We start from the raw sequence: 22300 nt of genomic DNA, 5'->3' as shown, positions 1-22300 counted from the left end.
TGGCACATGACAACAACAACATGTTCTCTTTAAGTCTTTATTAATTGATTCCATTTATTTATCCAACAAATATTTACTGATCCCCTGCCACAAATGTGGCACTCACTGTGCTGGGCACTGGGGATTCCAGACCAAAGAGAAAAGGCAACTGTTCTTCTTCAAAGCTTACAGCTAAGAATCCTGGGATGTTACTGTCTTCCCTAGGCTGAGAAGGGTACTGCCCCCTCAGGCTGAATGTGGTACTGCTCCCTCCATGATAAAAGTGGACCCTTTTTCTAGGATAATGGTGGTGTGGGACTGTAGGATAAGCACTGGACCACAAGGTCAGTTTGAACCATAAGATTGGTGGTTCAAAGTCATTAGCCACTCCTCGGAAACCGTATATAGGGTTGCTATGAGTTGGAACCAATTTGACAGCACTTACCAACAACAATACTACCTCAGGATGAGGGTGGTACTGTCCCCAATGTTGAAAGTGGTACCACCTCCCCTCCAAGTGCATTCTTTTTTTTTTTTTTTTAATGTTTTATTGTGAATTATGTGATCGTTTACATGGGAGACTCCAAGTGCATTCTTGATTGCCATAATAATTGGAGCTGACACTAGAATTTGGTGGGCTGGGCCAAGACTGCTAAATGACCTACAATACACAGGACAGGGAATCCTCAAATACCAAAAACACCCCACTGAGAAACACTGACAATTCTATAAACTGACAACCAGACAAGGGGTCTACTATACAGCAAGGATGTCACAAGTTCCAAGAAGAGACAATTCGAATGACTGAGGACTGTGAGGAGAGATGACAGGAAATGGCTTCATTTGGATTTCAGATGTTCTTCTAAGTCTTCAAGTTTCCATGGTACTGCTTGTAAGAAACACAGAGCCAGAGCAGCAGCTTAAAGTCCAGGGCCAATTTGGACCACTGGTCTGAGAATTCTAGAAGCTGGGATCAGTTCAGGATGGATTGGAGTTCTGGTCCCCTGGAAGGGTAGACTAGGAAGCTGCAAGGTCTCCTACACCAGGGCAGCTCCAGCCTTCGGGTCAGTAAACCGGGCAAAGCTGAAGGAGCTGAGGAGGTCCAGGAACAGGTGTGATGGGAGTTGGGTTGTCTTTCCCAATGACCCTATGAGGTCACCAACCAGCCTGACTGGAGATGGGAGATAGCCCAATTGGCCTCCCCAGGACCCAGAACAAAACCCAAAGCAAAGATTTGTAGGGAATTCATCTCTGCTTTATGCACCAATGATGTTGGCTTGGAGTCATTCTTTTAGCCACAAAACTGACCCATGGGATGCTTTTTTAAAAAATTCTCACTGTGAATGCCAGACCAAGAAAACCATTAAAGACTTGAAGTAAGCAATTTGAACTTAAAAGTATCTTTCCTTTGAAACTTTAATATTTAGAAAAACCAAGACAGTTTTAAAACTTCATTATTCCGAGCAGGTTAAATAGGAAAGATGTTTTATATAAAACTGCTTTCTTTAGGGGTGGAGGGCTGTGGCCTTTCCCTCCTTTGGGTATCAGGATAAACAGAGTTTGCTGGCTTCCCTTCCCAGTGAAAAACAAGAGGATGACATAGAGCAAATAGTTTTCCAGGGGCATCTCAGTGTGAAGAAGGGATTCTTATACTGAACTAAAATTCTCTCACAGCTGAAACAACATTGCATATGACTCCAGGAAGTTAAAAATAATCCTATGTTACAGCCCACATAAAATTCCTCATCTATGTGACACTCCTCATAATTTGGTATAGTAAAATACATTTATCAAGGGAAGAGAGCCGCAATGCTCCTTTGGAAGGGTTAAAGTGTGAACTGTTAGTCATAAAAACAACATCATTTAAATAGTTTTATTTCAAAAGTAGCACACAAACATGTGCTTATTGTAAAGATTTCAAAGGACACAGAACTATTTAGGGTAATATGTGAATGTCACCTCTCTGCACATCCTCAATCATTCAACTTCCTTTCCCAATAAGGAGCATAACTTTGACAACCAAACCACCCCCACAACAAGCTGGCCACTGAACAAAACAAATAAGCAGGCCCTGTTTCCATTATAAAGGAGCCAAAATATACAATAAGTTGATCAATAAATATTTATTAAGTTCTTAGGAAGTCCAAGAGACTCAGAAAAAGCAAGCTACTCCTCTTGTCCTCAAGGAAACTCACAGTCTCGAGGAAGACTTGACATGAAAACCAGAAACACCAAGCGGCATTAAATTATGGGCCAAATAAGCTTTGACAACAGTACAGACTGCATGAATTCAGAGTAGATGCTCTTCATTTTGAGGGGAAGAGAAGGTTCATATCACCAGGGAGGATTGAGCCATGATAAGCAAGCATTTGTCCAGGGTGCAAGTAAAATGCAGAGACACTGGGAACCTTCTGTGATGTATTGGTTTCCTAGGCTGCCATAACAAAGAACTATATAGTGCATGGCTTATAAGAACAGCCATTTATTATCTCACAGTTCTGGAAGCTAGAAATCCAAATCAGGATATTGACCATGTTGATTCCTTCTGAAGGCTTGGAGAGAGAAGCTGTTCTGAGCCTCTTTCCTAGCTTCTAGTAGCTCCCAGCAATCCTTGGTGTTCTTTGGCTTGTAGCCGCAGCTGCCTCTGTTGTCACATGACCCATCTTCCTCTGTCTCTTTGTCTCTTTTCCTCTTTCATAAGGACACCCATCATATATGATTAGGACTCACCCTACTCTAATATGACCTCATGTGATCTGATAACATCTTCAGAGACCCTATTTCCAAACAAGGTCACATTCAGAGGCACAGGGGTTAGGGAATCCACACACCTTTTTCTGGGGAAGGGTACTGTTCAATTCTTAACAGGTGGAAAGTAGGAGAGGATCAGATTACAGAGTTGTGATGCTGACATCAAGAGCTTAGAAAGAAAATGTGGAAGTACCAAGGGTAAGAGCTGATACCATCCAGCAATATGAAAGCTTAGTAGATGGTTTTCCATCTTTAAGGGGAAGACTATATACAATTGTCTCTGGGGACGTTCAGTCCAAATCCATTGGCTTTGGCCTTGAGTCAGCAGGATATATGTTACCTGGGCTCTTGGAATTACTGTCTATATTTGAAGGCTTCGGAATTCAGAGTTGGTATAAATGTTGGAAATGGGGGTCTTATTGTCCTACTCTCTCCTGCAGGTACCCTCATCACCCCAAAGCCAAACTGCACTTCCTGGGGAGACTGACCTAAGTGTACAACCTTCAATATTCTGGTGCATGGCAGAATCAGAAGGCCTCTCATGTAGGAAAAGCAGGAGAAATCAACAATGGTGGAAACCAAGAAGGTCCTTTGGTGAAAGAACTCTATCCTTCCTCCTCCACCCTCCAGAAGACATCTGAAACTTGAACTCCCAACATTCTTTAAGCAATGAAGCACCCATCAGTGAGCACAGGGGCTCAGTGGTGATTGGAACAGGCCTAGTTCTCGTCCTTCTGGATCCTGTATTCTATTGGAGGCCTTGGCATTGTATCCAGATTGATCCTTGCTGAATCATGTCAGTTTGCTATCAGTCTTTGAGACCTCAGAGTTGCAAACTCTGAGACTCTATTGAAGGTATGGAGAAGGCTGACAGTTCCAATCTACCTAATGGCAATGTGGAATAAAGATCTGGAGATCTATATCTGTAATATTACAATAATTGGAAATCCTATGGAGCACAGTTCTCTGAAACACCTGGGGATGCCATGAGTCAGAATTGATTCAATAGCAATGGATTTGGGGTTTGGCATTATAGAGAAGCTAGCATGTGGTGAGAGGAGGGTAAATGCTTTTTTTTGTGTTTTTTTTTTTTTTGCTCTTCCTTGATTCATGCTTTCAGTGCTTGCTATATTTGAGGAATCCTTAATAACTGCTATAAATAAACCCTTCAGATACATAAAGCAGATTCCAGTGTTCAAATAGCCATCCAAACACTTTTTTTGACATGAGGGAGGAGAAAGTATTTTTGATGTGAGGGGATCTGGAAATATTTTGTAGAGGAGGAAGGATGTGATTTGGGATTCACCAGGCATATATTCAGAACAGGAGCAGGGACAAGGAAACAGAGCTAGGCTAACAGTCAATGATGAGAGCTGTCATTGAATGCCACTGTGTGCTAGCTCTGTTCCAAGCACTGCACATATGTAAACCCTTTGCTTCTTTACAAACAATCCTAAGCAGCGTTTCTGTTTTCATTTCCCATTGAACACCCTGAATACTGTTTGTGTATTTATTTGTTTTCCTATGTCTCCTATACCTCCATTACAATATAAGGCCCATGAAAGCAGAAACTAGGTAAATCTATGCAGAGGCTAAAAATGAGTAGAAATGTCATCGCTCAGATTGTCTCTTGTGTTCCAAGGGAGTCATTTTGCCAAGTTAGGAGAGACTCCAGGAGAGTAGGCTATTCTGAGAGTCTTAGGGAGAAAGTTCAGTTGGAAGAGAAGTAAACCTGCCTCTCTAAGTTGCCCAAGTTGTCTGAGCTTGGATAGTGGTCAGTGAAGGGTAATTTTCAGATTAGACCTGGCTGCCTTCACCCAGGCTGACCTCACCAGCTCCCGTCAGCCCCAGGCTCCGAGAACCAACATGTCCTCTATGCCAGATCTTGCTGAAGAAATTGACTGGGAGAGAAATGGATATGGCACATCCTCATGAGTATCCTTTGAAAAGTTGGCCGTTTCCTTGTGAGATTCCACTTTCTAAGACAAAGAATTCTGGAGTCCTGGTGTGGCACTGCTGAATAATGCTCTGGACTGCAAAGCTGGTTTGAACCGCGAGGTTGGCACCTCAAACTCAGCAGCCATTCCTCAGAAATCCTATACAGGGTTGCTATGAGTCAGAACTTAACTTGACGGCATGTAACAACAACAACAACATAAGAATTATAACAACACCAATGCCCATGGCAGTCTTATTTACAGTAGCCAAAAGGTGAAAACTATCTAAATGCCCATCAACAGAAAAATTGATAAGTCAAATGTGGTATACCCATATAATGGAATATTATTCAACCACAGAAAAATGAAGTCCTGGTATATACTACAATATGGATGACTCCTGAAAGCATGATACTAAATGAAGTAAGTCAGACATAAAGAACGGATATTGTATGATTCCGCTTTTATGAAATGTCTACAGTGGGCAGATTCATAGCGATAACAGTCTGCTAGTGGTTACCAGGAGTGACAGGGAGGGCAAAAAGGGGAGTCACTGCTTCTGGGACACTGAGTTCCAGTGTATGAATTGTTGTTGTTGTCAGGTGCCATTGAGTTGGAACCGACTCAGTGACCCCATGCACAGCAGAACGAAACAATGTCTGATCCTGGGCCAACCTCACTACTGCTGCCACACTTGACACCTTTAGTAGAATAATTAAGCAAAGGATAACAATATTGGTTACATAGCATATGCAGTCAATGTAGCTGAGTTATACAGGTAAAAATTATCGAATTCACCAACATTTTGTTATATACATTTAAAAAGTATGAATTTAAAAGAATTACGACAAGTAACTCTTGATAAATAAGCTCATTTCCTGTTTTGAGGGGGCACTGGATGTGAATTTCGTTTACAAACAATGGTGCCCCCACGCACAGGTCTTGTGATGGGTTCTAGGCTCACATCAAGTGGACAAGTGAATGTTTTGATAGGTCCTCTGGCTCACGATCCAGTCGTGAGGGAAGGAGTGAGCCTATGGAACAATCAGAGCATGAAATAATTTAGGGGAAAAGACCCTGCCCCCAGTTTGTAACCAAGACTGAGACACGGCTGCATGTTATAAATTTTCTATAAACTGTGATGTCCAATCACTCTTTATGCTGTTACTGTGCAGTTAACTTGGGTGTAACAGTGACAGCACGGTGGCTCCATAGGATAAGCACTGGACTGCAAACCACAAGGTGGGCAGCTTTCGTGGGAGAAAGATGAGGCTCTCTGCACATACCTCAGTGCTTCCCTGATGTAGGGCCCAGCAATGCCATAGTAGGGTCAGCCATGTGTTTGGGGCTGGGGATGATGAAAGTGGGTCTTTTCATCAAGGGATTGGAGGTCAAAGGAGATAGTTTTCAACAGGGTCGGCATCAGAAGCCTGGATTTTAGTGAAAGGGCACGAAGGCAGCTCACAGGAGGAGCTGGTAGAACAAGAACTCTGGACCAGACTCAGGAGACCAGTTCTGGAACCGACCTGGCCAGGCCTTCACTTCATCTAAGCATTGGCGTCCCCTCCTGCAAACTGGTGTCCAGTTATCACATGCTGTCGTTTTGATGCTGGAGACCTGGAAGGCTTGTAAATGACAGCGTCCATCTACTTGATGGACCTGTCAGCAGTTCAGGAAGGAAAGCTCTGGTTGGGAAGGCTTTGCTGAGGAAGTGGTAATTCAACTGTGTTACAAAATTGAACCAAAGACCTAACATAGTCCCCAGAGTCAATGTTCTACATCCTACTTTGATGAGTAGTGGCTGGGATTCTAAAAGCTCATAAGCAGCCATCTAAGGGGCAGCTATTGATCTCTCCATATACAAAAAAAGAAAAGGGATGAAAACTGAAGATGCCTAGAATCAATTAGTCCAATGGACCAATGGAACACGTGAATGTCAGTCTCCACAATTTTGAGACTGGAAGCACTAGATGGTGTGTGGTTACCACAAGCCACTGCTTTGAAAGGGATCACATTAGAAGGTCCTAGATAGAGAGGTAAAAAATGTGAAACAAAACTCAAAATTATAAAAAAGACCAGGCTTACTGGTCAGAAAGAGATTGGAGGAACCCAAGACTATGGCCCTAGACCACACTTCAAGTCTAGAACGGAACTCACCCTTGTGGCCCAATTTTCAGCCAAGCAGTAAATAGGTATATAGAGGGGACAACCACACTAACGAGGTATGCGCACCATGATATGGTCAAACATTCAAGATTAAAATGGCAACATTTACCTAAGGACAAAGTTCAGAAGAGTTGGGAAGGAAGGTTGAATGGAAATAAGAAAGTGGGATAGCTGTTGTTGCATGGAGGGAATTGCAATCATTGAGATAAAACAAAGTGCAATCATTGAGATAAAACAACATTCTCTGTAAATCTTCACTAAATAAACAATAAAAAGTTTTGAGGAAAAAAAAAAAAAAGCCAAATAGTTATTAATAAGGAGAGGAAGCGAAGAGGGCTACCAGGTGAGCGGGAGAAGAAGGAAGGGATTCTGCTGGGCCTTACAAGCCAAGTAGACCAAGATTTAGGTCTTTATCCCACCAGACCAGGACCCCAAAGCATGATTTTAAGCAGATATAGAGGATTCATCGAGTCCTTGAGTATTGCAAATGGTTAACACACTTCACTGCTAACTATTGACGTTTCAAGTCCACCCAACCCAGCCTCAGAAGAAAGGTCTGACAATCTACTTCCAAAAACTTAGCCATTGAAAACCCTGTCATTCTACTGTGACACACATGGGGTTTCCATGAGTCGAGGTTGATGCAACAACAACTGATAGTAGTATTGTCTTAAATAAGATGTTTGTGGTTTTACTGTGCCCTCTGCCTGCAGTGTAGAGACAAGGCTGGAAGGCGATTACAGAGACCAGCTGGAAGACCACTGCCATCCTTCTGGGAGGAGCAGAAGCTGATTCACCCTCAGGACAGTTGCATGTGCTGCTTCTTCAGCTTAGAGCATGATTCCCCTTCATCTTTGTCTGCTGCCTCCATCCCTGAATTCAGGTCTCCACTCTATGTCTTCTTCAGAAAGGCTTTCCCAGGCAATCCCCTGTGCCACCGCCCTGGTCCTTAGTCACGCTGTCCTGTCTCATCCATCTCTAGAGGAAATGATTTTGTGTATTTGTTTGCTGGGGGTTTCCTCTTGTCCTACAAGCTCCATAGGAACAGGCCTCTGATCTGTTTCTGCTCTGCTGAACCCAACCCAATGGCCAGTGCGGGGCCATAGCCCTGGGCCACTATTGTTAGGAAGGAACAGGATAAGGGCTGCTGGACGGGGCAGACCGAGTACCTCTTGGCATCACAAGCAATGTTCGGAGCAGAGGAAAGAGACGGGCAAAAAGGGAGAGAGATAGAGAAACAGAGAGAGAATTGACAAATGTACTTCTGCCCTTAAGGATGAGGTAGAATGAAGGTCTGACCAGATACCATATCAGTGGAGGGCAGTGTCTGAGAGTCTCTTCCCACGGGCCTCAGGACTACAAGGTAACATCCCAGAGAGGAAACGGGCATCTGTGGCTTGGCCTCCTCTGCTGTGCAGATTGCAGGGCTTGGGCTCGGCAAAAGGGTTGCCCAGCACAGAGGAGGCTCCCCAAAGCTCTGGTCCTGAGCCAGGTCTCCGGGTATACACAGAAGGCCAGGGAGAGAATTAACCTCCCAAAGTCTGGCATTGTGCTGCGGGTGGCTGCTCTGGAGACGGGGCCGTGGGGCAGCCTCCCTCACAGCACATGCTCCTTGTCAATTTGAATCAAAGCTGCATGGCAGTTTGAATAAAAAACAAACCAGCTGCTGGCATGTTGGGGCTCCATTCTTTGCTGGCAAGAGAACACAAGGCCACAGAATGCAGTGCTGAGAAAGAAAGGACCCAGTGACTCAAGGCATTTGTGACAGGTTTATTGTGGTTCGCCACATGGGCCTGCCAACACTATCCACAGACATGACCTTTAAAAGCCGAGCACATTCCGTTTAGGCCCCCTAGTCATCAGCCGTGTGAAACTTAGGGGCAGCTTCTCCACACCCACCAGGAGTCTGTTGATTAGAATGTGGCATCAAGTCCAAAGAAGGTTACGGCCCATCTAGGAAGCATGGAGAAGATGTTAGAAAGTGGCCTCCTGCTAGTGGAAAAAGGGGGTTCATGGTTTGCCTACAGCAAGTGGGAAACTCTCACATGAGGCACCTGAAAGTCTTAAGGAAATGCGTCCAATTTCTCCACTCTGAAGCCCCTAATCTGTAAACACATGTTTTCTGATAGTTCTTAAAAGGCACACAATTTATTTGCTGCCTGCTTTAATGCAAAGAAAGCAGGAAGCCACTGGATTGAATTCATTGAGGCACAGATGCCTTTGTCTCCCAAAACCACAAAGCTACTATCTACTGGGTGCTTACTATCTGCTGTTATTGTTGTTAAGTGTCATCGAGTTGGTGTCAACTCATGGCAACCCCATAAAGGGTTTCCAAAGTGCCTGATGGGTTTGAACTGTCAACCTTACAGTTAGCTTATCCTACAGCCACACCAGGACTTGCTGCTAAGTGTTAGTAACATCCACCTCTCCTTTTAACAATATGAGGAAACTGAATCACAAAAGATGAAGTATCCTGTCCAAGATCAAACAGCTAGTAAGTGGTTGAACTGGGAATTTGAAGGCATGCTTCAGACTCTTCTTAGCCTCTCTAAAGGCCCAGGATCCAGTTATGCTGACCCCTGAATAAAGATCTTCCTATGGGCAGGTGGCCTACATTGTTATTGTTGCTCAGTGCCGTCGAGTGGGTTCCAATTCATAGCAACCCTGTATAGGGTTTCTGAGGAGCAGTTGGTGGGTTTGAACCTCCATCTTTTGGTTAAAATCAACCTTGTAATCCAGTGTTTACCCTATAGCGCCATACCAGGACTCCAGGTGGCCTATAGGAAAACAAAATGTTCCTGAATCATAATAGAAATGGCATAAAATATTACACTGAACTTTTAAATAAGTTCAGTATGATTATATATAGGCACAATGGCGGATCTGGGAATGAGAATTGAAAATCTATAGCAATATATGTCCTTCTACAGGCACAGAGCAAGTCTGTACCTGGTAAATTGGTCCATAGTCAGGGGGAGAAAGAATAAAAGTTGAGGCAGGCCAGCCACATCTTGAACTCATGCACTGAAAATGTGTAGCAAAGAAGTCCTCTCCAACAGCTACAAAATCCCCACAGCCATCTCCCAAGTGGTAAACCACATGAGGGAAGAGGTGCCCATCCCCCAGCTCTTCAACGGATTATTTGGAGAAGGGCAGCTCAGAGGATGACATCTGTCTTTGAGTTGACCGTGACTCATGATGACCCCCTGTATGTCAGAGTAGACCTGTGTTCCACAGGGTTTTCAATGATTGATTTTTTTTCAGATGCAGATCACCAGGTCTTCTGAGGTACCTCTGGGTGGACTCGAACCTCCCACCTTCCAGTTATCAGCTGAGCACATTTGAATCACCCACAGGCTCTTTGAGATGGAAAGGGTTGCTCTTCTCAAATGGTCCTCCTGAACAGAGGGCTAGCCAAGGGGTTGGAGAGCTGATCTGGAGAGAGTCACTACGCCTCCCTGGTCCCTCAGTGTCCTTGATGTACCCAGTTGCTCTGTAGGATCTCACTTCACCTAATGATCTGGGAGCACCTCAGCACCCTTCCATCCCAGCCAACCATCAGCCTGTTTCCTCTTTGCTAGTGAGTCTGGAATGCATTGAAGTGGCTCAATTGTGCATGGCTATATGGTGACATGGACCCAGAGGGGTGAAGGGATAGCACAGGACACTGACAGGGAAACCATAAGCAGTGGTTGTTTACTACTTTTCCTGAGTGAAACAGTTTCCTTTGTGAAAAATGTCAGAGTCACTCTTCTGGCTCAGTTCAGGAGCAACTACATCAAGAGATGGATCTGTCCAACTTTTTCAGTTATGACAGTGTCAGGCATCAGAGGAAGGGATATGTCCTCTTTTGAGTCTTGCAGCTTCACTTTGAAACTGTGTCAGGCAGATGCGGAAATAGCAGCTGTCAGGTTTGGCCAGAATTTTCTGTGGAGTGGTATTTATTTGCTTTCTGCCTACGCCCTGACCTCACCATTCAAGCCACCGTTACCAAACTACAGCTGTGTCATTCTAAGCCTGTTGCCTCCAAGTCAATTCACTCACAATGACTCCACACAGGTATACTTTGGAGATATTGTGGGTTCCATTCTAGGCCACTGCAATAAGCAACCATCACAATAAAACAAGTCATACAACTTTTTTGGTTTTTTAGTACATGTAAAAATTATGTCCACACTATACTGTGGTCTATTGAGTATGCAATAGCATTATGAAAAAGTTTGAAATACTGGGAGAATTACCAAAATGTGACACATAGACATGAAGTGAGCACATGCAGTTGGAAAAATGGCATTGGTAATTGCTTGATGCAGGGTTGCCACAAAACCTTGGATTTGTAAAAAAAAAAAAGGATATTTACATATGTGAAGCACAAATAAAATGAGGTTATGCCTGAATGTAGTTGTTGTTAAAGTGCCGTCGAGTCAGTTCTGACTCACAGCAACTTTGTATAGGGTTTCCAAGGAGCAACTGGTGGGTTTGAATCACCAGCCTTGTGGTTAGCAGTCCAGTGTTTAACCTACAGTGTCACACCAGGGCTCCATGCCTGAATAGGTATTTAAAAAGACACTTTCATCAAGTCAATTCCAAATCAGTTTTTCAGACTGTACATCTGTATGGAGAGCAGACAACCTTCATCTTTCTCCCTCAGAGTGGCTGGTGGGTTTGAACCACTGACCATGTGGTTAGCCTGATGCTCATCCCAACGTACCACCAGGGATCCTTACATGGACATTTTGTTTGTTTGTTATTAAGTGCTGTTGAGCCAGTCCTGACTCATAGTGACCCTGTATAGGGTTTCCGAAGAGCAGCTGGTGGGTATGAACTGCTGAGCTCGTGGGTTGACACCCAGTGCTGGTCCTACAGCGTAAATCACTGTCTTGCTCTCTGCCCCTTTCTGTCTCTCTCTCTCCCTCTTTTGCCTCTTGATCTTCTCTTTCACTCTCACACACACAGCCTGTTGGTATCATAAAGTGATAACAAGGTACTTCTGAAAAATAACATACTCAACAGCAAAGTGCACTGACAAGAATTTATAGCTGATTTCCAAGTCTTACAACTTTGTGAAACAAGGCAGATCATTTAAAAGTGCTTGGGGAGTTTTTGATTTAAAGGACAAACCTTCCTGAGAAGCTATGGAACTCTTTGAAATGGAAAAATTACATTCTGAATTCTGGCTTTTCTTAAAGGGTCACTTGTGCCCCTGTGGGGAGCAGGTGGTGGGGGAGCCACTTGCTGGTCCCCAGCCCCCTTCTCATACCAAATGAGTAAAACTCTGGGAGCTGCTCATTTCAAGAATATGACTGCTTTGTTGTTGTTATGTGCCATTGAGTTCGTACCGACTCATAGCGACCCTATGCACAACAGAACTGCTTTGGGGAAGCTCAAATCTAAAGGGAAAAGTCACTAGAGAGATGCCTCAGTTTCCTCTCTGAGGTTGATGTTATGCATGCCAAGAGCAGGGATGATGATGTATTCTTCACTGCATTGTTGATTTACTAATTCAACAGGTATTTTTCAATACCTCATTTACTATGCGTATTGATTATTACATTTCCATTGAGTCGGTTGGACTCAGAGACCCAGTATAGGATTTCCCAGACTGTAAATCTTTGTAGGAACAGGAAGCCTCATCTTTCTCCTGTGGAGTGTTGGTGGGCTCAAAGAGCTGACCTTATGGTTCACAAGCCAGTGCTTATCCTACAGAGCCACCACGCTCCTCCTACGTGTATTGGGCTGAACCATAAGACATTCTCTCTGCAAATATATGGGAATAAAGGAAGACCCCCAATGAGATGGATCGGCCAGGTGGCATCATTGATGGCATCAAGTGTGGCAGTGGTAGTGAGGTTGGCCCAGGATCGGACATTGTTTCGTTCTGCTGTGCATGGGGTCACTGTGAGTCGGTTCCGACTCGATGGCACCTGACAACAACAACAATAATGGTGTGGTGCTGTTAAGATAAACATTGGACTGTTACCCACAAGGCTGGTGGTTCAAATTCAGCAGCCACTCCTTGGAAATCCTACACAGGGCCGCTATGAATTGGGACCAAATTGACGGTACTTACAACAAGTCAACAGTCGTATGGGCAACTTTGTATGGTTAAACCTACTATTGAGAGGGTTTTCCTGGGCTGCCTCTATCACAGAAACACTGGTGGTGAAGTGTGTTCAACAGTGGGCTACTAATCAAAAAGATTGGCAGTTCAAACCTAGTCTCTCCACAGGGGAAAGATGAGGTTGAATGCTTCTGTAAAGATTCACAGCCTTGAAAGCCCTATGGAGCAGTGCTCTTGTGTCCTGTTGGGTCACGATGAGTCAGAATCAACCCAATGGCAGGGAGTCTGGTTTGGGTTTAGTGTTAGTTACTAGATTTTGCTTTTTAACAGTAACAAACAAACAAAAGGGGCAAGTCTTGCAATCTCCCACCCCTTCAGCTCTCCTGCAACCTTGGGAAGGCAATGCATGACTGTAAAGGCAATTTCTGTTGTGTTCTTCTTGTCCACTTGCTACTGAAGCAAAGCTGTATTCCAGCTTCAGTTGTAAATACATTTGTACAGGTAAATCAACAACATAAAATTAAATGATTTGATAACCAGTTGGTTTTAACAAAGAGCTTAAAAAGCCTGACACTTAAATTCTGAGAACAAAGGAGGGAGATACTTAGTATCAATTCATTAATTTAATTAGAAGTAAAAGGCTCTTTCTTTTATTGAACTTTTCACTAACCAAGTTCTTGAAACCTGACCAACGTAGCTCAATCCAGTACCAAAATTCAAACAGTATGGGGAACAATCAAGTATTATCAGGAAAAGTTTAAAAGAAAAAATCAAAATCAAGGTTCTGGTATTTTATGTTTCAGGGATACAAAAGGGCTTCAAAAAGTTGGTGGAAAATGTAGTGGAAAGATAATGGAAGTTTTCCACCAACTTTTTGAAGCCCCCTCATATGGAATGAGTCTATTAAATAATTAGATTTACTTAATAATAGTTATCACAGTAACCCCAGCACTACCAACAGGGCCACTTTGGCCAAGAGCAAACAGGTCAGCATTAACCATGGTGGCCAGTGCATGGGCTGACCAGGGCTTCTCAACCTCTCTACAAGTCACACTTTCAGCCTGACCCTTCGTTGCTGTAGAGGGCTGCTGTGTGCACTGGGGGGTGTTTAGCAGCACTCTCAGCTTCTATTTACTAAATGTCAGTCACCCCTCCTACACTCCCACTGCTACACCAAGTTGGGACCATCAAAAACTCTCTCCAGACATTGTCAATATCCCCTGGGGAGGTGGGGGGTGGGGGCGGGGAATTGCCCTGGTTGTGAGAATCACTAGGTTAGATGGAGACTCAACAATCACACAAAGTGAATAATTTGTGAGGAGAAACAGTAGTTTCCTGGGCAACAACTCTTGTTCACTTCACAAATGCAAGAAAAAGCCTAAAGGGATGTTCTACAGAGAGGGTATTACATATAGTGGTCCAGAGAAAGTTGCAGAGTATTACCCACCTTGACAATCGTATTCCTTCCAGTCAAGCTCACAGGTGTAGGGGCCTTTGGGAAAAGGTGGGACTTGCTGAGCTGTGTGCCTGAGGTGGGCTGAGGGTCAATGGTGGGGAGTTCTTCTCTTCCCACCTCTGGGCCTTTGCAGATCCCAACACATCTATCTAGTTCTCTTCCTGGCTGCTACTATTTCTTTAGATCTCAGCTTAAAAGTCACTTGCTTCTGGAAGAATTCTGTGCCCTTTTCCCTGCAATCCCTCCACCCCGTCTGCTCTGGAGGAGTCTGTGCTCAGTAGTACTTCTGCTTGCACAGAACTTATCAGACACATACCATATATATGGCGTGTACTCTGGTAGTTTGGTTTTCTGCTTGGTTTCTTCCATTAGAATATGAGCCCCTTGAGGATGGGGACCCTGGTTTGCTGAGTGCCACATTCTCCTCAGAGCCCAGTAGGGTAGCCCACACACAGTTGATATCTCCCCCAAAATATTTACAGACTTGATGAATAAAATTGTTTTCAACTGAATGTTGGGGGAGGACCAATAAGTGGAGTCGAAAAGCAATCGTAGCAATGGAATCAGAGCCAAGAATTCAAAAACTGTACACACTGCTTTATTTCTGCAAATGCAACCAAACTGGAATGTGCAAGGCAAAAGCGAATGTGCGCTAACTATATGAAGGTGTGGAAGTTACCAGGTTTCCCCACTTTTTGGATGACACCAGTCTCTTATTATATCTTTTGGACAAATGTCTTGTCCTCAGAGTCAAAATCACACACCTGGTCCAATGTATCAACAACATATACTGAGAGTTCGGTGAGATCGTTAACCTGGGGAATTGCTCTATTCTTCAAAACCAATATTACAGGAGCACCCATTTACATAATGATAAAAGAGGGGTGAATAGTAAGAGGTGGGAGAGGTCATTAAGAAATGACCTCATGAGAACTGGCCGAGTCTATAATTCCAAGAGTGCACAACATCATTGGAATTCGGGTGGTAGACCACCTGCTGACATCTAGTCTGTTTGGGATCCCATGGCCACTGCCAAGCTCCGACATCAAGAACAAAGAGACAGTTTCATCTAACTTTTTTTATGAAGAATTTAATTATCTATACACGTAACTAATTCAAAAGGTTGTATTACAGTTGTTAAAGCCGCAAGTTTAGGTATTTATATATTTTACATTCATATCCATGAAAATACTGAAGCGCACTGGAACGAGGAGGGGCCGTCCTCATTCTTTGCACCATGGAAATGGAGAAGGACCCTCTGCAACATTGTTAGCACAGACTCAGGAGACAGTGGTGTGCAAACAGAAGGTGACAGTGTGTTAAGAAGGCATTAGCAGAACAGCTAGATTGTGCTTGAGGCTCCCTCCCCACCCCCACCCCTCGGATGCTGTGCTGTCAGCAACAGGCATTTTTATTGAGAACTTGAAACTAATGTTTAAAAGACAAACATGACATCGGCTATAGGACATCTAACACAAAGACGGACCATGAGTTCCATTTAATATTAATCTGTAGAAATTCCATAGTCTAGTTAAAAAATGTAAACATCAGAAATTAATTGCAGGGAGATTTCTATACATTCTTTCTTGTCAAGAAAATTACTTGTTCAAAATATGTCATTCCATGAAAAGTAATTGGGATAAAAACGTCATGTAACAGAGACTAAAAAGAGATTGTCGATGTTATTGATCCTAACAATCTCCACGCTGTTGTCTGCTAATTCATGGTATGAAAACACACAAAATTAAAAACCCAAAACAGAAAACACCAACTCGACCAGATAAATCTGAGACTGGACAAAAACACAGGTGCTTTCTCATGTGGCTACAAGGTCACTGTGCAAAATAAAATTAATGCAATATGACTAGAGCATCATACAAGGGTAATAGCTTCTGTCACGGAGAGAAAGCATTTCTTATGTACAGGATGTATTACATGCTCACCAAATTACATCTGAAACACACAAACAAGCACAAAATACCTTCAGTTTAATTGGGCTCATTCTACACATCTTTAAAACAGATATACTGAACTCCTCTGTACTTCTATAGAAGGAGGGGGTGGACCCAAACTACATAATTTAGTTGGTAACACTGGACAAAATGAAAAATTACAGTCTCAGATTTATGGACATTTGGAACATTTTTTAATAGCACATGCAGCATTCCTTGATAGTGGGTCTTTTTGCAAAACCAAAAATAGCAAATAACAGTGATTTCTTTTCTCTCTCACTCGCTCTCTTTTTTTTTTGTTTGTTTTTGTTTATTAAAAGGCTAAAATATATCTTTAAAAAGAATTTCCAAACTATTGAAAGCACCTGTGCAAAGGTGGGGGGAAATCAATTTGAGTCATGAGGAAAGCCACAAAAGGACCCACTACCCTGTGTATTTTTGTAATTTTTGCTTCTATCTCTGCAAGTAACTCAAACATTGCGATCACATGCAACTAAGGTAAAATGAGGTAAACTGCTCTGCAGTGAGTTCTTCTACTCAGTAGGCAGTAGATGATCATGCTGGAAGTCACATGATCAAGGCTGCATCTCCCATCATCCCTCTGGGCAGTGATATGGGATAGTGGGTCTCTTTGAGGACTTTCAAGCCTGAGTGGGGGATGGACAACATATGATTCCTAGAAAAAGGAGGAAAACAACACATAAGCAAAACAAAACAATGAGCAAAATTCAAGCTAGGAAAATGAGTCAGGCATGTAAACAGCATGGTGCCAAAATGATTTAAAAAAAAGTAATAATTAAAAGGAAAAAGTGGGAGAGAAAGGGAGGGGACATGCTACAGAAGGAATGAAAAAAAAAATAATAATAATAATAACCCCACAAGATAGTCTTGCATTACAGAAGGTCTTCAAAGAGACTGTTGCGAATGCAGCAATGCCTAGCTTTAAGTTCTGCAAACAAAGCTCGCAGAATCAGAGCAATGCTGCATGTTTTACTGAAAGACAGCAGAGAAGGGTGGTGACAGCGCCACCAGACACTTACATTGCTGGCTGGGGTCCATGTCTGTGGTCAACTTCACATAATTGGATGGGAAGAGCCCCACTTGTCCATTGACTTCTCCTTTCCACCAGTCAGGGTCCTCCTTGTTGAGGACGTTGATGATCTGGCCCTTGTTGAAGGCCAGCTCATCGTCGTTCTGCGCTGTGTAGTCATACATCCCGATCACCTGGCACACTGCAGGAGACAGGCTGGGTGAGCAACTGCACGTCCGCCGTAGCACGTGGGATGGGCAGCTGGGGTCATTAGCTATTTTATGTGTTATTTTGCTCTTTCAGAAGACGCTAAAATGAAGTGGAGGTGCTCTGATGGGAATTTTTTTGGTGTAGACCACAGAGGAAGATGAAGAATTGAAAACTAACAGAATAGCAAAATTTCCACACAGTCTTTAATTTCACAATATCTGCTTCCTTTTCAAGTTTACAAGTCAGCAGAAAATTTAATGTGAATCTCTGAATGCTTTCATAGACTCATTTTTATCTGAGTACACTGGAAACTCCTTCATAATGCTGACTCTCAAAGATTGGACCAACAGTCACCCTCAGCTTCCTGCTGTGTATGACAACTGTGTATTTCTGCAGGGGACTTTACTATAGCTTTGCTTTGCTTTTCACTTTTTGCAAGGTGGTTGGTGGTGGTTATGTGCCATGGAGTCAGTCCCGACTCGTAGCAACCATGCACAGGATTTCTGAGGGTGTAAATCTTTATGGGAGCAGAAACCTCATCTTTCTCCTGTGGAGCAGCTGGTAGTTTCAAACTGCTGACTTTGCGGTTTGCAGACGGATTAGTAACCACTACGCTACCAGAGCTCCTTTTGTAAGGTAGGAAGTCACCTGACTTCCCAAAGACCCAAATTGTGAAAAGTAGCATCAGTGTTTAAAAAAAAAATTCCATTATATCTTTGTGTCTCAAAATAAGAAATGTCCATATTTAAGAACAATCTTTTTCTCATTTGATCTCAAACCTATTATTGTTGAGTATGAGCTGTTGAGTAGCTCATACTCAGAAGAATGAAATGCTGCTTGGTCCTTCACCGTCTCCATGACCGGTCACAGATGTGATCCACGGAGCTTTTATTAGCTGGTTTTTGGAAGCAGATCACCAGGCCTTTCCTGGATAAGTCTTATTCTGTCTTAGTTTTCTCATAAGCTCCGCTGAAACCTGCTCAGCATCATAGCAATATACAAGACTTCACTACTGTCCAGCGGTAGCTGCACATGAGGTATGCTGGATGGCAACCCGATCTGGGTCTCTTGCATGGACGGCAAGAATTCTACCACTGGCCTGACCCAACCCTGTCCTGCCTGCTGCTGCATGCTGTCAAGTTGGCTCTGACTCATAGCGACCCTGTACAGCAGGAATCGGAAATGTTGGCCCATGAGCCGTATATGACCTATGAAATTATATGGTCTGGCCCTGCCAAGGCAACCATAGTTCCAACCATCACATTAGGGGTGAGTTCATTAAACGTTTGACCAAATACAGCAGGCTTATTTTTAAGTTGATCATTTTGTATGGTCTGTGAATGAAGTTAAAAATATCTAAATGGCCCTTGGCAGAAAAAAGTTCCCCACACCTGCTATAGGGTTTCCAAGGATATAAATCTTTATAGGAGTAAAGACCTCATCTTTCTCCTGTGAAGCAGCTGGTAGATTTGAAATGCTGACTTTGTGGTTAGCAAGGAGCCCAATGCCCAGTGCCTAATCCACTTCACTGCCAGAGCTCCTTCTACTGCCCCCCTGGGAGGTTAAAATGGTCTCATTCCGTGGTGTGTCCACATTTCAGGTAAAGTCTGTCATTAGATTATAGGTCCCGATTCATTTTTATTAACCAAGCTATTCTCCAATTAATTCAACCACGCTAGCAAATTATTTGTGTGTGTGTGTTATGTGGAGGGAGACACCGCCAGAGAGGAGAGACCCAGCTGCAACACAGTCCCCTGCCCACGTGAGACCCAGCTGGGGTCAGGGAGTCACTCACAAAGTTGGCCAATCTTTTCCTTTCTCACAGAGGGCTGCCAGGTTTTCCTCTCATTTCACTGGGGATGGATATACAGCACAGACATCTAACCACGTGGTATGTGGAACACACGTTTCTCATAATTGCCACCCAACAGTTGGTGGCATAGAAACCTAAAGCAGAATTCTATTCCTTTAACCTCACCACTCTCCATTAATACAGGAGCATCTATTTTAGTCTCTTCCATCAGAAAATAGCTAACCAGCTCAACTACAGTGTTCTGTATTGCTTCATTCTGCCCATTAACCGAGGCCCCTCTGTTCACAGTGAATGTCACGGGGAGTTATTTTAGTCTTCAGTGAACACCACATTACTACCAGCAGAACTCCGTGGCCTTCAGCTCAATCTTCTGACCTATTTAGACCCCCATCATTTATTTTTAGGACTGTCCTTCTGTCTCCTCACCCCACGGCCCAAGTCCCAATTTAAGTAGCTGGAAGGAAATCAAGAGGAAAATCTGGCTTCAATGTCACAGCATTCATGGCTCCTTTAAGAAGAGAATCCCAACAAGGGCTCTGTTGTACCCAAAACAGTAAAGCTACTTAGATATTTGGTCCTTTTTGAAAAACATATTCCATGTCACAGTAACTCAGTGTCAGTCCCAGCGATGGTAAGAAGTGCTTAAAAGCAGATGTACACAACAACTGGGAGACTTTATGAGAGCAGCAAGTGGAAAATCTACAGTCCAAAGTGGCATGCATAATACCATGTTCCAATGAGAGACTGTAGGCATCTTACCTGCAGGTGACGCCATGGGCTTTGGTGGCTCTGTTGGAGTAATTTTGCTTGTTCCAGGGCTTAAGAGTTTTACGTAATTAGCTGGGAACCAGCCTATCTGACGCTTTTTCCCACGTGCCTAATAAGAAAATAATTACATCAGAATTTTTTTAAAAAGGTCCCTATTCTTTCATGATACAGTTTGCTTTGCAACTTTTACAAAATGCACACACAACTGCAAATCAAATGACATTAGTATCAGAATCCATGGTTTATGAGATGAAAACAATAAAATGATGCCATTGATATTCTCATTGTAGCAGTGATTGATCAGCAAGTTCTGGAGTGGTTCTGCATCAGCTAGGTCATGTTGGTCACACAACTCAGGGAACAAGCAAGTGCATCCAGGACAGAAACCCTCTGTTCATGTAACATTCATGCTCAGTTGCTAATTCAGGGCGTGTAGAGGTTATGGCTAATGCCAACATTAGTTATGGATTTTAGGACTAATACCACTTATTCAATGCTTTCTATGAGTCAGGCCCTGAGCTAAGCATCTCATATGTTTTTATCTGCACATCAATTCCTGAGGGATGATACTATTTATTATTCCCGTTTTCCAGATGAAGAAAGTGAGGTCAGAAAAGTTAAGTGACTGGCCCAAAACTTCAGGTGAGTGGAAAGCCAAGATTCAGCCCTTTGTCTATGCTCCTCTTAGGGGTAATTCAGAACTTTAGATGCATGATAATGCTCATGCAGTAGGGAACACAAATAGCCTAAATCTGCGCATTGCTTTCAGTAGCCACATTTCTCCTTGCCTTGCTTTCTCCTTCACTTCATTCTAATTCAACATGAGATCAATTCATTGAGTAGTTATATGCCAGGTGTTGTTGGAAAGGGACAGTAAACAATGTGGTCCCACTCAGGATACACTCAGAACAAAAGTGGTGAGCTGAGACTTGTAACTATGACACCTTCGAACAAGTGGAAAAGATTACAACTAGTGTGGAGACTATCTTGCATACCACCAGGAAATGAGTACTGCAAACACATGCATACAGAACAACACACAAAACTGTTCTAGGGAACAAGGTTCTCTCTGATAAGGATTTGTTGCCTTTGAGGAGGAAAATTGGGAGCTTCGGGGGATAGGGGTGGGAGAGAAAAATCTGTATCCCTTTTTGTGATTTTTGCATTTTAAATCATGAAAATATTGCCCTTGTCAAAAATAAGGAAAGAAACCTAAAAGAAAACTCCCACCGCCGATCTCTGCCCTCCTACCAGCCAATTCATCAAGCTGGGTGGTGCAAACAGCTGTCGTGTTTGGCTGCTAACTGAAAGGTTGATGGTTTCAGTCCACTCAGAAGTCCTTCAAAAGAAAGACCTCATGATCTAGTTTTGAAAGATCATAGCCATTGAAAATCCTCAGGAGCACAGGCTGACTCAGTGACAACAGGCCAGCTTCTAGGTTGCTCAGAGCAGATCAGGTTTTGTGTTACTTGCTTTCTGATGGATTTTGTACTGTCGGCTAGGGGAATAATGGGAACTAACAGACATCTGTTTATCTAGTCTGTTCATGTGCTCACCATGGCTCCGCTATTTCCTCCATCCAAAGTTGTACAAGGACAGGACATGTTAGGAGCAAGGGAGCATGGCAGGTCAGTCCAGGAGTGTTGCTTGTTTTTATGAAGGTTGGGTGTCAGCGTTACGGAGAAGTGACAAGACAGAGATTAATAAGGGCAGCGACAGGAGCCTGTGGAAAACGTTCAGTGGAAGACACCCAGGTAGTCACAATGAGAGTGACACATGGAGCCAGATGCCGATTAGGCAACTGGTCCCAGCCCAGGGAATGTGGCCCACTGATCTAAAGGAGCCTGACCCATGACCAGCACAGAGACAGACACACTACAAAGAGTGGATCTGCAGTATTCCCAAGGTCACGTTTCTGAGCCAGTGACCTTGGGACTTCTGTATGGGTTTTAGCACGTGCCCCAGGGAATGTGGCATTGTTAGCTACACTCCAGGTGGTGCTTCCTATTCTAGCAAAGAAAAGAAATTCAAAATGTCTCCTTTTGGAGACATCTGGCATCTACTGATGATTCCAATCATCTTTTCAATGACAATTGTAGACCAAAACCTGGGAGAGTGGGAACTGGGTAGTACCGCTTTGTTTTTCCGGGTCTCACAAGTTCCCCACCGTGGATGAA

The 22300-nt window shown here is 43.4% G+C and overlaps 1 protein-coding gene across 1 annotated transcript in view; it reads right to left on the bottom strand.

The window, feature by feature from the left end:
* The window catches only part of ITSN1 (intersectin 1 (SH3 domain protein)), a 352172-nt gene that overhangs the window by 80570 nt on the left and 249302 nt on the right, over window positions 1-22300 (bottom strand). The window contains exons 28-29 of the mRNA XM_006862548.1: window positions 20115-20232; window positions 17343-17534 (exon numbers count right to left, since the gene is read on the bottom strand). Of these exons, the coding sequence (XP_006862610.1) occupies window positions 17343-17534; window positions 20115-20232 (310 nt within the window). The remainder of the gene's footprint in view (window positions 1-17342; window positions 17535-20114; window positions 20233-22300) is intronic.

Source organism: Chrysochloris asiatica, unplaced genomic scaffold, assembly GCF_000296735.1.
Source record: "Chrysochloris asiatica unplaced genomic scaffold, ChrAsi1.0 scaffold00049, whole genome shotgun sequence".
Lineage (NCBI taxonomy): Eukaryota > Metazoa > Chordata > Mammalia > Afrosoricida > Chrysochloridae > Chrysochloris > Chrysochloris asiatica.
The sequence above is the reverse complement of the archived record's forward strand: the minus strand, read 5'-3'. Positions and strand labels throughout refer to the sequence as shown.